Below are 17,445 nucleotides of genomic sequence, written 5' to 3' on the forward strand. Positions count from 1 at the left end.
GAAATCAGTTTAGCCACCCTATGATGGCTAAAGATGGGAAGGCTCTGGATGGGTTGTAGGTCTGGGGGTAGGGAGGAGGGAGAGATTTTGTCCCAGCAGCAGAAGCATCAGGGAAGCCAACATGCAGAGACTAGGCTATGCATGGAGGTTGGGTGGTAGAGACATTGAGAAGACCAGCCTCAGTGGAGCAGAGGGAATTGCAGTTGGATGGGTAGGTTGAGTATGGATTCCCCACAAGTGAGTTTGGACTCGGTGTGGCCATCATAGTAGCTGTGGTAATGTGGTGACAGTGGGACAAGAGAGTACTGAGCGACTATAGACATTTTAATGGAGGCATTACTGAGCTGGATAAGAGAGGAATGAAAGCAAATAGTCTACATGAACTCTGGGAAGTCAGGATAGTAGGGCTCGCACCAACTAACACAGGGAGTTGGAAAGGTAAGCTCTTTTGGGAGATGGGGATGGGGTGAGTTAGACTTTGAACACACTGACTCTGTAGAGATATTAAGATGGATACACAGAGTTGTCTGGTTGGCTGAACGTATGCTTTTGAGACCCCTCGATACAGAGATGGCAGCCAAAGTGGTGAGATAATGTGTCTCTGCCTCTGCTGCACAGGTTATGGGCTGGAGGTGGACATGTGGGCCGCGGGCGTTATCCTCTACATCCTCCTGTGCGGCTTCCCCCCATTCCGCAGCCCAGAGAGGGACCAGGATGAGCTTTTTAACATCATCCAGCTGGGCCACTTCGAGTTCCTGGCTCCTTACTGGGACAACATCTCTGACGGTGAGACCTGGGGCTTCCCAGGCAGGAGGGAAGGGGATGGAGAGACGGAGCCCCTCTGGGGATCAGGTCAGATGCGTAAAATGCCACCCAGAGAACCCGCTATGGTACCTGGGCTGTCAGCATCTTGTGCTTCATCCTTTATTTCCTGCTAGATTGGTGTAGATTTCCATAGCATTCCAAACACGACTTGCTTTGAGATATAATGAAAGATTCTCACCACCAGTTGTAGTCACCAAATACTTTTCCTGAAGCCAATTAAAGAACCTCAGAACTGAAAAATAAACTGAAAAATATCAGAAACGTGTAATCCTCATTTGGAAAGATCAAAGCCATCTCATAGGGAATTCCCTGGCAGTCCAGTGGTTAGGACTCGGCGCTCTCTCTGCCGAGGGCCCAGGTTCAATCCCCGGTTGGGGAATTAACATCCCACAAGGCGTGCAGTACAGCCAAAAAAAAAAAAAAAGCCATCTGCCATCTCATATACAGAAGAGTTTGGGAATTGGACAGACTGGAGATGCTTATTTTACCTGTGAATAATCAGGGTCCTATGGGGGCATACTTGGGGCACAGGGGCTCTGGAAGGTCAAGGGAGAAGGTCTCAGGTACTTTTTAGTGGAGCAGAAGCATGTGTGGTCCTCCTCCTTTTTGGCCCTTTCAAGTGGAATTTTCCCCCCTTGTTTCTACTGATTTATATGTACTACCCACTGCCCTTGTAAAATTGAGAACTAGATCATTGGGGGTTTTGAGTCTTTTGAGTCTTTAGCTGAAAAAGTCGAATAGGAGTGATAACTTTTCCCCAATTTCCCCTAAATACATCATCTAAGATAAGTTATTCATCTGCCCTTGTCCTCAGCTCTGGCTCCTCATCTGGGGTTGGGGCTTGAGGGAAGGGAAGAGCTTCATTTTTTTCCACTTAAATAAGGTGGGAAGAGGGTAGCTTGCTGCCCGTAGGGTAAGGGTCTTGAGCTGATCAAGGTAGTGGCAATTTGGGAATTGAAGGACTAAAAATCATTTTAGAAAGTTCTATGCAACACTGTTCTTAGATTTGGTTATGGTGGCCCCTGCCCTGAGTCCCATGCCTTAGAGGGTCTGCTCTGGTTACATGTCTCCCCAGAAGTGAGGAGACTCTGGGGACAAGAGGCTGTGCCCCCCACCAGAGCCCAGGCTCCCCCTTCTAGACCACTTAACCAGGACCCCAGAATTTCCTGCACAAATGGCCCAAGCCCACTTCCAAGGCTTGTGAGACCTCTTTTCCCAGCCCCTCCCCACAGTGCCCTAGGCTGCCAAGGAGCAGCTGTTTGGGGGGCGTAGGGGGAGCACAGACATATTGGTGGGGTGTCCAACTGTCCACACACAGGCACGTGAGACTGAGAATTCCGTTTAAACCTGGGCTTCTACCCCCTGAGTCCTCCGAGGACCTTGAAGGAGTGATGCTGGGATGAATGGGGAAGGGGTACATTGTGGGCGGAATCTGCCCAGTTTGAACGGGGTGGGGTAGGAGAAATCCTGTGGTCTCCATGCTCAAGAGGTGGCTGGACAGTGGCTATAGAAGCGGGGCAATTGGTGGGTGAACAGCTGACCTTGAACAAGAGGCATCCCCCAATAAAGGTAAATAAACATGGGTATCTTTTTCCCTATGCATTCTTTATTTAAAAATATATATATACATTCATGCCTTTATTACATCAGGTTTTTTTTTTTTTTTTTTGGCCATGTTGCACAGCTTGCAGGGACCTTGGTTCCCTGACCAGGGATTGAACCCATGCCCCCCTGCAGTGGAAACACGGAGTCCTAACCACTGGGCCGCCAGGGAATTCCCTCCCATGTATTCTTGAGTAATTGGTTAAGAGGCTCAGGGAGCCAGCCTGGGAGAGCCAGCGAGCCAAGGAGAAATCTCTTCTCCTCCCCGTCTGCCACCTGATCCACCAGCTGTCACCACATCTCTCTAGAATCAGTTATGGTCTTGAGCAAAAAATGAAATGCATTTTGAATTTGCACTATTTACTACTTAGATCTCTTTGCCCATGTTTTACAGTTTTGTCAATCTGGAGGTATATTTATCAATTTAGGAAGAAGATTGGACATATTTTATTTAACAACTTGATAGTTTGATTTACAAATTTTAAAATATGTAGGCGGGAACTTCCCTGGTGGCGCAGTGGTTGAGAGTCCACCTGCCGATGCAGGGGACACGGGTTCGTGCCCCAGTCTGGGAGGAGCCCACATGCCGCGGAGCGGCTGGGCCCGTGAGCCATGGCCGCTGAGCCTGCGCGTCCGGAGCCTGTGTTCCGCAACGGGAGAGGCCACAATGGTGAGAGGCCCGCATACTGAAAAAAAAAAAAAAAAAGTGTAGACGTATGCTATGTGGCCTCCATGTGTCCTCTTGGGCTGGGCAGCGCCATGGGTGTTAGTTGCAGGCCTGACCTCATGACTCTATGTCTAACATGGTAGCCCTTAGCTGCATGTGGCTATTTGAATGTAACTGTAAATTAATTAAAAGTAAATGCAATCAGAATTCAGTTCAGGGAAGTCCTTGGTGGTCCAGTGGATAGGACTCTGTGCTCTCACTTCCCAGGGCCCGGATTCAATCCCTGGTCAGGGGGCTAACATCCCGCAAGCCGCTCGGTACGGCCAAAAAAAAAAAAAGTTCAGTTCATCAGTTGCACCAGCCATATTTCAAATGCTCAGTAGTCCCAAGCGGGTAGCGCAGATATGGAAAGTTTCCACCATGGCATAAAGTTCTCTGATCCAGCCATGGTGCTAACGGGAAAGTTTGTCCTTATTTCCTGTATGGGGAAGGAAAACTCCAAACCACCTGCATGCATCTCATTTTTTCCGCCCTTCTCTCATTCCAACAGCTGCCAAAGATCTGGTGAGCCGGTTGCTGGTGGTAGACCCCAAAAAGCGCTACACGGCCCACCAGGTTCTTCAGCATCCCTGGATTGAAACTGCTGGAAAGACCAGAAGGGCAAAGCTACAAAAGGAGGGCCCCCCCAGCAGCGAGAACCACTTCCGGAGCCAGCACTCGAGGGCTGCAGAGCAGGCGTCATAGTCACGGCCTCAGCATTTGCTCAGCCCTTGGTTCTGCTCGGGGACAGAGAAAAGAATAGATGTCAAGGAGAAAAACAGTGAAAAAGCCTTCCTCCCATAATTGGAGAATCAGGGGAAGGAGAGAAGACACTCAGTATATTTTAAAGCTTATTTTAAAAAATAAACTTGAGTCTTAATGTTAAATGTTGTAACATATTTTTAGATTTGAAGCCTTTAATACATTTTTGGGGGGTGAGGGGGAGACTTGTTCTCAGTGAGGAATTTTTGGAAATAATGATGTGATTTGCTTCCTCCTTGTAATCAAGTTCATAGTATACTACATGAGTGGTGCTTACCAGGGTCTAAACTCCCCCTGTGAGATTAATAAACTGAATTGTGGTCCTTCTGTGTTAATAAAATGTACTCTGGATGACTGAAGTAACTGTATTCTGATTACTTCTTAATGCTGGTGATGAGAGCCAGGGAGTTATAATTCAGACATGCCTCCCGAAACCACTGTGACTACGTATAAATGTGCTGATGGACCCTTGATGAACTGGCCAGGTCTGTTTAGGTTGTGCTGGTCTTGGTCTCTAGCATTTTAGCCTTACTGAAAATCAGATTTGGTACAGCCTGAAATGGAAAGAAGAAATCATTGGGAATTCCCTGACGGTCCAGTGGTTAAGATGCCGTGCTTCCACTGCTGGGGGCACGGGTTCGCCTTCTGGTCAGGGAACTAATATCCTGCATGCCAAAAAAAGAAAGAAATCATTGATTTATTCCCACCCCTTCAGGACCCATTTAGACTGCGTTTCAGCCGATGATCCCTGAGTCTGAGTCCCGTCTACGTGAAGTTAGGCACTCAGGTGTGACTGTGTTAACATTTTCAGATCACAAGGGAGCCATCTAGTGCATTACTATGTCGGAAACACAGTCGATGTGTTACACCCGGGCTGGAAGGAGCTCAGAATGTTCAGGCATGTTCCTATCTGCAGGGCAGACTGTGGAGGGCATAGGACATGTTGGTTATTTCACTCCGGACTTCTGTACAAACAGATGACCCTGGGAGTATGTATGAGCTGATAGCAAAACATCATCCTGATATTTCCCAGCTTGACCTTTCTAGGTTATATGTAACCTGGTCAATGGGACACAGAATCAGCCCCAAAGTGCAGGTTTCTCACCCCTCCCATCCCTTCCCTCACAGTGTAGGTGTCATCTCAGTGGAGGAAGTGCATCCGACAGGAAACAGGAATAGCATGAGAGTTTAGTATAAGGAATTGCTGGAACAGGTGTTGGAAAATGCAGAAAGCACACAGGAAATAATTCAGAGATGGTAACTCCTAGATGAGGAGCCAAGGGAAGAGACTGGGGCGATTTGAATGTAGAAGCTTGGAGGAGAAACCCTTGCAGCACATTCTGACTATGCCACCCAGATCCCCCCTCAAGGCTGAAGGGAATGAGCTGCAGGGTGATGCTGGCTGATAGCCCTCAGCAATCACCAGGGACAGGAACTGCCCTTAGCTGGCAGGAGTCACCTCACCCAGGATCACATGCCCCTCCTGGGAATAGGCTGCATCCAATGATGGGTCTATATAGGGCTCGGCCAGACAACACTGAAGGGCCATCCAGCTTCACAGCTCCCCGTGGGGGTTGGCTGAGCCCTTTGCCCAGTCCTGCCGCTTTCCCTTCTCTTCCAGGCGTGATGGCCCTGAGATCACTCCCTAATGAAACTTCTGCATGATAATCTCCATCTCAGAGTTGGCTTCCCAGGGAACAGAGCCTGGGACACCCCCTAGGAACTTAGAACGACTGTAAAGAGGTACGAGCTGGTGCTTTGATCTCATGGGTCCGAGGAGGGGCCCCATGGAGCTGGGACCCAGACACCTGAGGAGTGGGTGCTGTCCACAGGCAGTACAGTAGGACTCATTCTGGAAATGGGGAAAGAGGCTGGAAGCTGGAACCAATTGCTACTGGAACATCTTTTGATAGTGTCACCAAAGGCACTAAATCCAAAAGAAAATTTTCAGACCTCATAGGGCATCATTTGATTCTACTGACCTCTCTCTTTGAATCATTTCTCCAGTTGGCTTCCGTAAGTCATGCGTTTTCCTGGTTTTCCCCCTACATCTCTTTTTACACCTTTGGGTCTTCTGAGTAGGTTTAGTCTTCCACTTGTTAAATGTTGTAGCTCCATTATTAGTCACTAGAGAAATGCAAGTCAAACCCACAATGAAATATTAGTACACAGCTATTAGAATGGCTAAAATTAATTGGCTAAAGTAAAAAGATTGACACTGCCCTGTATTGGTGAGGATTTGGAGCAACCGGAACTCTTGTACATTGCTGTTGGGGATGTAAAAATGGTATTCCTTTTTTGGAGAACAATTTGGTAGTTCCTTCAAAAGTTAAACATACACCTACCATATAATCCAGCTATTCCACTCCTAGGTATTTACAAGAGAAATTAGAGCATATGTCCACACACACACACTTGTACACAAATATTCACAGGCGCTCTATTTGTAGTAGCCTCCAAGTGGAAACAATCTGAATATCCCTAAATTGGTGAGTGTAGAAAAAAATTGTGGTAGGTCCATCCAATGAATACTCTTCAGCAATAAAAAGGAATGACCTGCTGATACATGCAACAGAATGGATAAAACTCAAAATAATTAGGCTAAGTGAAAGTGTAATAGGGAAGAACCTTTGTATCCTATTACAAGGTAATCATGAAAGGGATGTTGCCTGTAAGTTTAAATTATACATAATGGCCCATCTCTGGGAACCCTGCCTCCCAGGTAATGAGTGTTAAGCTAAAATACCCTTGTTTAACTGGCAGAAAACATCCTGACCAGGCCCACCTGTGAATGACTGCAGGGAGGAAGGAATTAACACATCCCCTCCGGAGGCTGACAGGAACCAGGAAATGTTTACCTTTACTCCCTCCCCTTTTAGTATAAAAGAAGCTTGAATTCTAACTCAGGTAAGATGGTTCTTGGGGTGTATGAGTCCACTCTCTTGTTGGTCTGCTGGCTTTCCTAATAAAGGCACTATTCCTTGCTCCAATAACTCGTCTCTCGATTTACTGGCCTGTCGTGCAGTGAGCAGTACAAGCTTGGACTCCGTAACAAATTTTGGCAAGCCAGCCAGCCAGGAGCCTTTCTATTCGTGGCCAGCTGGCCCTGGTGGGGAAATTTTCAGGTAAGGCCCTAGCAGCTACTGGGACCACTTGTCCTGAGTATTTTCCCTTCAGAATTCTCCAAAGCGGTACCAGCTGCCCCAGCTCTTGCCAGTTGGGGCAAGGAATCCCACATTTGGTAGCTGATGGGCTTGATACAGCAGGGTAAGTTGTGCTGGCGTATACAGCCAGGAACTTTATTTCCTCTCCATTTGGAGATTTTTCTCCAGAAGAAGCCAATTTGTTCATGTACCTTGCTGGAGAAAGGAAAGAGTTGGACTTTTACGCAATTTGTGAACTTGTTCGTTTGTTTCTTTGGATGCTAGCATTTGTATGTGCCGTTTGTGTTTTATTTGTCTTGAAAAACAAGGAATGTTTCAACTATCCCTAAAGAAAGTCCTCTGAGGTGTGTTTTGGATAAGTGATCTGATTACGGCTATGAACCCATGGGTGAGAGGAAGATGATACTTTATATCATTGTAACCATGTGTGGCCATAGTACCTGTTAGAATCTCCACAAGGGATTTAGGCAGGGTTACCTTGGGACCCTATGCACAATGTACCCTTGCTGTGTCAGTTACGTCGTTCATGGTCTCCTGTGTCATCGGCATATGTAAAACCCAAGACCAAACTTGAGGGTTCATTTAGGATTTTGTTTCGTTTTGTTTGGTACTGTTTCTCCATTTACAGCCAAATCAGCTTTGTGATATTTTAAACTTTTACTGATGTCAAATGGAGGAAAGAAACAGACGAAAAAACCAAAAACCTATCTGTTCTTGTCCAAGAACGGGACATTCCCAGGAAGAAGAGAAAGGTTCTACTTGGTTCCTAAAGTCACCAAATGCTACAAATAGAAGTATCTTTTCTGTAAATATTAGTAAAAAGGGTTTAGCCATCTGAACAGGTGAGCTTGATTTGTCCCATCTGCCAGAAACCCTGTTTGAATCCAACCTCTTTTGTAACTGGTGGGTTTTACATTGCTGCACCTGATTCATGGCTGATATTTTGGAATGGGAATTGCGAGGTCCCTGTGTTTGAGTTTGTATGTGAATTATAGATGTATGACATTGCCAAAATTGATTTTGGGGGGCTCTATTTGATTGGCTTGAGGGAAATTATGTGCTTATATTCATACTCAAACATGGAGAGACCGACCAGAATGACTTTTGGGTTCACGTGATCTAAGAAATATTCAGTATTGCTTTAATATCTGGAGATAAAGTTAGCTGAAACTTGTTGGTTTAATACAGATATGTCTTTTTTTTTTTTTTTTTTTTTTTTTTGCGGTACGGGGGCCTCTCACTGTTGTGGCCTCTCCCGTTGCAGAGCACAGGCTCCGGACACGCAGGCTCAGTGGCCATGGCTCACGGGCCCAGCTGCTCCGTGGCACGTGGGATCTTCCTGGACCGGGGCACGAACCCGTGTCCCCTGCATCGGCAGGCGGACTGTCAACCACTGCGCCACCAGGGAAGCCCCAGATATGTCTTTAGAGTCATTAGCATTAAGTATCGTACTTTCATTGTACCTAAGTTTACTAGAAATCAAAGAAAACCTTTATTATTCCTGTTAAAAAGTTTGTCAGCAAGGAAAATAACAATATGAAAATATTTTAAAAATATATTTATTTATTTATTTTGGCTGCAGTGGGTCTTAGTTGCAGCATGTGGGATCTTCGTTGCAGCATGTTTAGTTGTGGCATACAGATTCCTTAGTTGCAGCATGCATGTGGGATCTAGTTTCCTGACCAGGGATCCAACCCGGACCACCTGCTTTGGGAGCACGGAGTCTTACCCTCTGGACCACCAGAGAAGTCCCATGACAAAGACTTTAAGTAAATAAAAGAGGTAAATGAGGTAAGAGTTTTAGGTAAACTGTATAGGAATAATTATGTTTTGGGAATGTCTATCTAAAATAGTCTCTCTAGATTTTCCTAACTTTAAAGTAAGCTAAATGAAGAGAATTCATTGACTATCTGGGTCATTTCAAATAGGATAAAATATTGGAACATTACTTGCTGGGCAGGTCTAAGTTTACCTACCTTTGCCTTCTCAGGAGAGGAAGACTAAAGCATAAGCTTGTTAGTCAGGGAATGCAGGTATGATAAACAGTTTACGATTGTTTGCTTCTTGATTTTCACTAGAGATTAAGGTTTCAAGGTTAAGAATTATGAGGGAAACATTTCAGTATGCAAAGATGTAGGATGTCTGTTTTCAGCAAAGAGCATGAGGAATGAAAATGCATTTTGTTAAAGGGAAAAACCTGGTTTTGTCCTAGAGCTGGTTGTTTCTGAATGGAAAAGAAAGTGAGGGGCAGATTAATGTGGACACAGAAAATTGTGGAAGGTTTGTGGAGGAGGAACACTGAAAGAGTCTTGTACATGGTTGGGATTGGCTAAGATGAGATTGAACTTAATTAATAAAATGAATTTTAAAGGTAAAGTAGTACAGAACCTGAATTTGGTTCTCTAAGAAGACAGTTTTCTTGAAATACTGAACTGTGTTTGGTAATTAAGTTTCTTTAAGTGATCTGTATTTGTCATTGATCTTTTATCACTGGTTAAAGCTTTTTGATATTTCTGACAAAATTCCCAAAGATCAAACTCTAAATGAAGTTCATTTGACCTCTAGCTAATATTGAGGCTTTTCAAAGGGTCCCTGGAAGCCCTCAAATTATTTGTGCTCTCTCCATCTCAGAAATAGTAAACTAATTAGGCTTATTTGGTATGTTGAATTACATGGGAAGCATTGTCAAATAAGTGGCGGTAAAATTTCTTAGATTGTATCATATGGGTAAATGTCATTAACATACACATTTTAGAAATTATATGGAACTCCTAAAATTCTTGCATATCTTGGTAAATGATATCAGTCATAATTTTATTAATTATCTTAAATTGTTGTGTCACAGCAGTAATCAAGTACAATTACAGTGTAATGCCACTGGGTTGATGCCAAAGCAAAAAGGCATCACTTTTTTTTTGACAACATTTCTAGTTTTTTTTAATGGATTCTAATTTCTTTATAAATCTAGATTATGGAACAATGATTGTTGTTAACAATATTAATTCCAAAAGGCATCCTTTTAACGGTTAGAGATGATCAATTGCTATTTATGGTTTTACAGTGGCTTTTGGATGACTATAGCTATTTTGTGAAGAAGCAGGGAAGAAAGATGAAATCTTTTATGTGCAAGCGTTTGTACTATTCTCAGAGAAAATAAGAAAAGGGAATGAGAGTGAGATTATATTGCTTCAAACCTTCACTCCTCCAGCTGAGCTGGCTGTGCCAGCTGCTCTGGCCGCCATACCAATATATCTACCCCTTCATCACCTTCTGTTCCTATTCAGCCCCAATTCCTGACGCTGGGGCTCAGGACTGTCCCTGCCTATACGGATCAATTAGTAAATCCTGTGTTAGTTTCTGGGGCACAGGGACTTGGTCTGGTATTGCCATCTAAGACCATACAGGGCACCCAACTTGGGCCAGGAGCCACTCCCAGGGCAGGGAAATTTCCCTTCCCCCATTAACTCGCAGGGAACCTAGATGCAAATGATCAGCCAGTTGGGTTTCTCAGACTTGTTTAATTTGAAAGATCACGACCCTCCTTATAAGGAGGATCCTCTACACCTGAAGCCCACTTGGCAGCACCGAAATCTGAACCAAATTGGAACCCCAATGAGGGAGGAATGCCCTTATTAGAGCATGACTTATGAGTGCATCTTGGCCGGGCTTTGAAAAGGGGAACCAAAGCAAGAGTTTGAACAAAATTCAAGAAATTCAGCAAAAAAAAAACAAAAAAACAAATGAAAACCCCTCTGAATTTTTGCAAAGGATTTATCAGGCCTACAGACATCAACCTAATGCAGATCCCAAGGCCCCTGAAAATATTACAGAGGTTAAATTTGACCTTCTGGAGGTCATGTAGACAGCGCGTCCTGCCCCGCACCCCTAAGATCTCGCGGTTGACCCATTTTCTAAGAAAGATTGGTATGATGTGAAAGCACCAGCTATGTTCAATATAAGAAATATTGGGAAAACACTAGTCACGAGAACTCAAGGAACCAAAATCGCATCTGATGGCCTCAAGGGTCGTGTGTTTGAAGTGAGCCTTGCTGATCTGCAGAATGATGAAGTTGCATTTAGAAAATTCAAGCTTATTACTGAGGACGTTCAGGGCAAAAACTGCCTGACTAATTTCCATGGCATGGATCTTACCCGTGACAAAATGTGCTCCATGGTCAAAAAATGGCAGACCATGATTGAAGCTCACGTTGATGTCAAGACTACCGATGGTTATTTGCTTCGTCTCTTCTGTGTGGGTTTTACTAAAAAACGCAACAATCAGATTCGGAAGACCTCTTATGCCCAGCACCAGCAGGTCCGCCAGATCCGTAAGAAGATGATGGAAATCATGACCCGAGAGGTGCAGACAAATGACTTGAAAGAGGTGGTCAATAAATTGATTCCAGACAGCATTGGAAAAGACATAGAAAAGGCCTGCCAGTCTATTTATCCACTCCACGATGTCTTTGTTAGAAAAGTAAAAATGCTGAAGAAGCCCAAGTTTGAATTGGGAAAACTCATGGAGTTACATGGTGAAGGTAGTAGTTCTGGAAAAGCTACTGGGGACGAGACAGGTGCTAAAGTTGAACGAGCTGATGGATATGAGCCACCAGTCCAGGAATCTGTTTAAAAATCAGACTTTTAATGGTGACAAATAAAAGACCTCATTTGTGATACTTAATTTCTGATCACTCTTTTTAAATAATCTGACAATAATCAAGTGTTCTTATTTGATAGTAATGTGGTGAATTTTTCTGACCTTTTGTGTGGATTTTATTCACTGCTCTTAGTTACTAAGTAGCTGAGAAAGGGTAGTGTTCAGTTTTCAACTGGGATGGTTTGGGCGTGTTAGAGATGGTGAATAAAAGGAAACACTTCTTTACATGGAAAAAAAAAAAAAAAAAAAATTTGACCTTCTGGGGGCAAACTGCCTCAGGTATCAGGAGAAAAGTTGCAAAATTTAGATGGTGCATTTGGAATGAAGCCCTCTCAATTGTAGATGTTGCTTTTAAAGTGTTCAAGAGAGAACAACAACAGAAGAAAGAAGATGCAAAACAAAAACGCCAATTTTCTGGCAGCAGCATTGGATTCCCGGAAGGTGAATAACTCAAAGAGAGGTAAGTCCCCATTGGGGAAGGAACAATGAATGCACTTACTGTAAGGAGGAAGAACATTGGAAAACAGACTGTCCTAAAACAGCAGAACAATAAAAGACGAGAGCCTCTCATATGGTAGAAAGAGAAGAACACTGAATGAAGAGGCCCAGGGGCTCCCTTGGACTTGAGGTGACTAATGCCCTGCAGGAGCCCCGGGTGAAATTGTCAGTGGGAATGAGCTGATTAACGTTCTGATAGACCTCACCCTGAAGTTTTTCACCAGAACAGCCTGACCTCAGAGTCCCACCAGAACAGGCTTTAAGCCTACAGAGGGCACCCATGGAAACTCCAGGAAAGGAGACAGAGCTCTTTCCCCCAAGGTCTGCAAAAAGATGTTAGTTTCATGTGTACAGCAAAGTGATTCAGTTATACATATATATATTTTTCCTGTTCTTTTCCATTATAGGTTATTACAAGATATTGAATATAGTCCCCTGTGCTATACAGTAGGACCTCATTGTTTATCTATTCTATATATAGTAGTTTGTATCTGTTTATCTCAAACTCCTAATTTATCCCTCCTTCCCCCTTCCCCTTTGGTAACCATGTCTGTGAGTCTGCTTCTGTTTTGTAAATTAGTTCATTTGTATCAATTTTTAGATTCCACTTATGAGGAGTATCATATATTTGTCTTTCCCTTTCTGACTTAACTTCACTTAGCATGATCATCTCTAGGTCCATCCACATTGCCGCAAATGGCATTATTTCATTCTTCGTTATGGCTGAGTTATATTCCATTGTATTTATAGACCACATCATCTTTATCCATTCACCTACCAATGGACACTTAGGTTGCTTCCATGTCTTGCCTATAGTAAATAGTGCTGCTGTGAACATTGGGGTGCAAGAAAATCTTTCAAAGGAGAAAGTAGGTCCTATTCAGCCCTCTTGCGAGATTGCAACTATAGTGAATGTTCCAAAAAGCAAATCAAGTCATATGATTAGGCTTAAAAACCTTAAGTGAATTACCACTGCCTCCAGGAAAAGTCTAAGGCAATTGTCAGGGCTTATAAAGCCTTTCATGGATTGACCTCTGCTCACCTCATGCCAGGCCCTTCCCTGCTGAAGCATTTGCTGCTCCCCAAACATGCGGTGCTGTCTCTTCACACTGAGTCTTTGTGCTCTTCTTCCTTTGCCTGGAGCACTTTTCTTCCCCCTTTCTTCTGGAAACTTCGCATCAGTGATTCAGGTCATGGCTGAGATGAGACATCCTCTTCGAAGTCTTCCCCAGGAATTCCCTGACAGTCCAGTGGCTAAGACTCGGCGCTTTCACTCTTACTTACACTGCTGTGGGCCTGGATTTGATCCCTGGTCAGGGAACTAAGATCCCACAAGCTGCATGGCACAGCCCCCCCCAAAAAAGTCTTCCCAATTCTGAGCTCCCCGAACCCCTTGAGCTTCCCCCCGTGCTACAGTCTCACCAGTGTGGTAGATGCTACCTGTTTACCTTCTGTTTAATCCAACAGAGTTCGAGTCTGTTGAAGGCAGGCATGTCTCTCCTTCATTAGAACCTGAAAAAAGTGTAACAGATATTTTTGAATGAATGAAAAAATAAAACTCAGCTTGGGACACATTGAGTGGAGGTGTTTATGCGACACAGAAGGCAAAGGCATCTGGTTGAACAGTGATGTGCTGATAAGTGGTTATCTGCTGACTCTTGACAAAGCCCTGATGGGTAGCCTTTGTGGAATGCCATGATGTAAATTGCATTTCAGTTTCCATGTGGCTGATTTCAAGCTCCCAATGTGACACTGCGAAATAGAGTTGGGAAGAGATGTGCACCATTGGCTCTCGTGAGTTGCCATGACCGGGCTCCAGTGCACCACTGCCTGTGGACAGGTGGGTGTGGGGAGTGGGATGTAGGCTGGAGAGATGGATTTGGTGACCATCTGTGGAGTGATGGTCCGTGGAGCCGGGGAGCACCAAGATGACCCACAGAGTTGGCTCGGGGTCAAAAGAAGGAAAGAGGGATAGATTCTGAGGCGACATCAGCATTGACGTGGCCTGTAGAAAAAGAAACCTCTTTGAAGAAAGAGGCAGGGAGACCTGAAATAGAAAATCAGTAGAACTGGGTCAGTATTGTGTCATGGAAGCCAGGCAATGGGAACCAAGGAGTAGAAATTCTCAAGATCCCCACTGGCAAATAAAGCAGAGCGATTCAGTAATGGAAGTGCTAACAAAATGTGTGTTGCACCTCAAAGTTAGCAGGTTGGTGTTATTGAACCAGCATTATGAGGAGAGCAGACAGATTTGGAGAGGAAAATATCTGAAAAGAAATTGTATGTGGCCAGCGAGGCTGGCGTTTTGGGTGTTACTTTAGTTATTGATATTTATTATTTAATAACAAATTACTCTACAACTTAATGTTTATTGTTGTTTTAAACTACTATCTCGGGCTTCCCTGGTGGTGCAGTGGTTGAGAGTCTGCCTGCCGATGCAGGGAACACGGGTTCGTGCCCCGGTCTGGGAAGATCCCACATGCCGCGGAGCGGCTGGGCCCGTGAGCCATGGCCACTGAGCCTGCGCGTCGGAGCCTGTGCTCCGCAACAGGAGAGACCACAACAGTGAGAGGCCCGCGTACAGCAAAAAAAAAAAAAAAAAAAAAAAAAAAAAGATGCTGGCCGGTGCTGCTGTCAGCTGAAGGCTTGACCAGAGCTAGAGGACATGTTTCCAAGGCGGTACACTCATGGGATTGGCAAGTCAGTCCTGGCTGTTGGCAGGAGGCCTCAGTTCTTCCCCCATAAGGAACTCTCCATAGAGAGTTGAATGTCCCAACAGTATAGCAGCTGGTTTCCTCCAGAGTGGGTGATTGGAGAAGAGAATGGCAGAAGATGCAATGTCTTTGACATAGCCTCAGAAGACATATGCCATCACTACTGCAGTATCCTACTGATCACACAAACCAGCCCTGATTCAGTGGAAGGAGTGACAAAAGGGCACAGTTACCAGGAGGAAAGTTCATTGGGGACCATCTTGAAGGCTGGCTACCACAGCATGGGACCAGGCAAGCCAGGGTTGTGAGGCCTGGTGGGATTAATTGGCCTCAGGGTTGTAAGAACTCTGTTAAATCTGCTTCATGGAATCACAGGTGTATTTGGGTTCCCTGACAGTTATTAGGCCCTCAGTGTGAGTACATCTTCCTGTAGACTTGAGGCAGGTTCCCAGCAATGTCGAGAATTTTTTCTATGAGGACCACAAACCAGCAGAGGCTGAGGCCTAACATGAAGGCCCTTGGCTGAGTCTGTTTCAAACACACAGCCCTCTCTTGGAAGGTACACAATGGCTGGACCTAGAAATTTGTGTATCAAGATAAAAGTATCATCAGTATCAGAATGTATGGAGTGTGTTTACCCTGATTCAGTGTTGTGTTTACCCTGATTTGTATAATCTTAATGATCAAGTTTTACCTCTTTCTACCTCTAAGATTTCAATTTTTTTAGTAGCAAAATATACGATTTGGGGGAAATGTCTTGACTTTGCAAGTTTGTCTGTCATAAATCTACAGGGGCTTATAATGTAAGCACAACACCTCCTATACTCTCTGAAGATCTGAATCAAATCTGTGGAAACAACCAGAATTTTCTATTCAGTCACCTTTGGGGGGTGAATTCTCTGCTGCCATCTTGTGGCCACTTAGAATAATAACAACTAGAGCGTTGCCTTTGGTCCAGTGAATCATCCATCAGACAATGTCCAGAATTCCTCCTCCCACGTCCCACCCAAATGTCCTCTATTCTGGGTGAATACTTCCCATGCAGGGTGACAATTTGCAAATCAGTCTATACCTATGTTGTAAAGTTTTGGTTATTAGTTCTTTCTGACACTCATCCAAATTCTGCCTGGGTCTAATTTCTATCCAAGCTGTCCTTTTTCTACTACTGTATTTAATTTTTAAATATTTGAAGGCATCTGCTCATCATATTTCCACACAATTTTTTTCCTAGACTAAATATTTCAGCTCCTTCATCATCTCTTTATGTGATATGTTTTCCAGAGCTCCTGTCATCCTTTACTTCTCTCTCAGGTCAGGTTCCCTAGTAGCAGATATGAGGCAGGGATTCTAATGCAAGGGATTTACTGGGGGAATGTCCTCAGGGCACACTTGTAGGGGCTTGAAGCAGGATGGGGGAGGGGAAAAAAGAAAAAAGAAAAATGGAGAAGATATTACCAGCTCATTCCCAGTGATCAGTGTCTTGTGTGTCTTTAATCATGGCTGTCCTTCCAAGTGTATGTCAATTGTTCTGTATGCATAATATTCATAATTGCTTTGAAATAACAATCCAGTAATATCTTAAGAACTCATTGTTCCTTTTATATCACCTGCCTTAGTTTGGGTTTGCTCAAAAAGCAGGGACTCATGAGCAAGCAGTCTTTTAGGGAGGTGATCGGGGAGCAGAAGTGATGGAGTGGAGACAGCAAGACAAGGAAAGGAGAAAAACTAAGACAGGAAGAATACAATGGAACACTACTCAGCCATAAAAAAGAAGGAAATTTTGCCATTTGCAGCAACATGGATGGACCTGGAGGGTATTATACTAAGAGAAATAAGTCAGACAGAAAGACAAATACTGTATGATATCACTTATATGTGGAATGTAAAAAATACAACAAATTAGTGAATATAACAAAAAAAGAAGCAGACTCACAGATATAGAGAACAAGTTACTGGTTACCAGTGGGAAGAGAGAAGCAGGTCAGGGATTAAGAGGTACAAACAATGAGGTATAAAATAAACTACAAGATATATTGTACAACACAGGGAATATAACCAGTATTTTATAATAACTATAAATGGAGTATAATCTTTAAAAACTGTGAATCACTATATTGTACATTTGTAACTTATAAAATATTGTAAATCAACTATACTTCAATAAAAAAAATTTTTAAAAAGGGAATTCCCTGGCAGTCAGTGGTTAGGACTGTGAGCTTTCACTGCCATGGGCACGGGTTTGATCCCTGGTTGGGTATCCCACATGCTGTGAGGTGAGGCCAAAACAAAAACAAAAACAAAACTAAGACAGGAACATCAGCAGTGAATGTATAATCAAGAACTTTATTTTATTTTGGCTGCATTGTGCTTCTTGTGGGATCCCGACCAGGGATTGAACCCAGGCCCTTGGCAGTGAGAGTGGGGAGTCCTAACCACTGGACCGCCAGGGAATTCCCCAGGAATTTTATTTTGGATACACTAAATTTGAAATGATTATTTAGACATCCAATGAAGAAG

General features: G+C 43.9%; 2 protein-coding genes across 2 annotated transcripts in view; both read left to right on the top strand.

Moving 5' to 3' along the window:
* DCLK3 (doublecortin like kinase 3) overlaps positions 1-3,838 on the top strand; it is a 31,275-nt gene extending 27,437 nt beyond the window's left edge. The window contains exons 4-5 of the mRNA XM_060111466.1: positions 619-786; positions 3,645-3,838. Coding sequence (XP_059967449.1) covers positions 619-786; positions 3,645-3,838 — 362 coding nt within the window. The remainder of the gene's footprint in view (positions 1-618; positions 787-3,644) is intronic.
* Positions 3,839-10,941: 7,103 nt separating this feature from the next.
* LOC132497017 (small ribosomal subunit protein eS1-like) lies at positions 10,942-11,740 on the top strand. Its single transcript, XM_060109860.1, has one exon. It carries the CDS (start codon positions 11,006-11,008, stop codon positions 11,687-11,689), a length of 684 nt encoding a protein of 227 aa, XP_059965843.1. The 5' UTR covers positions 10,942-11,005; the 3' UTR covers positions 11,690-11,740.
* Positions 11,741-17,445: the final 5,705 nt, after the last annotated feature.

The sequence above is a fragment of the Mesoplodon densirostris genome, chromosome 10, assembly GCF_025265405.1.
Source record: "Mesoplodon densirostris isolate mMesDen1 chromosome 10, mMesDen1 primary haplotype, whole genome shotgun sequence".
NCBI classification, from domain to species: Eukaryota; Metazoa; Chordata; class Mammalia; order Artiodactyla; family Ziphiidae; genus Mesoplodon; species Mesoplodon densirostris.

What these genes read in the sequence shown, in the direction of transcription:
- LOC132497017 (XM_060109860.1), top strand. Translation starts at nt 11,006, where the DNA reads ATGTTCAATATAAGAAATATTGGGAAAACACTAGTCACGAGAACTCAA.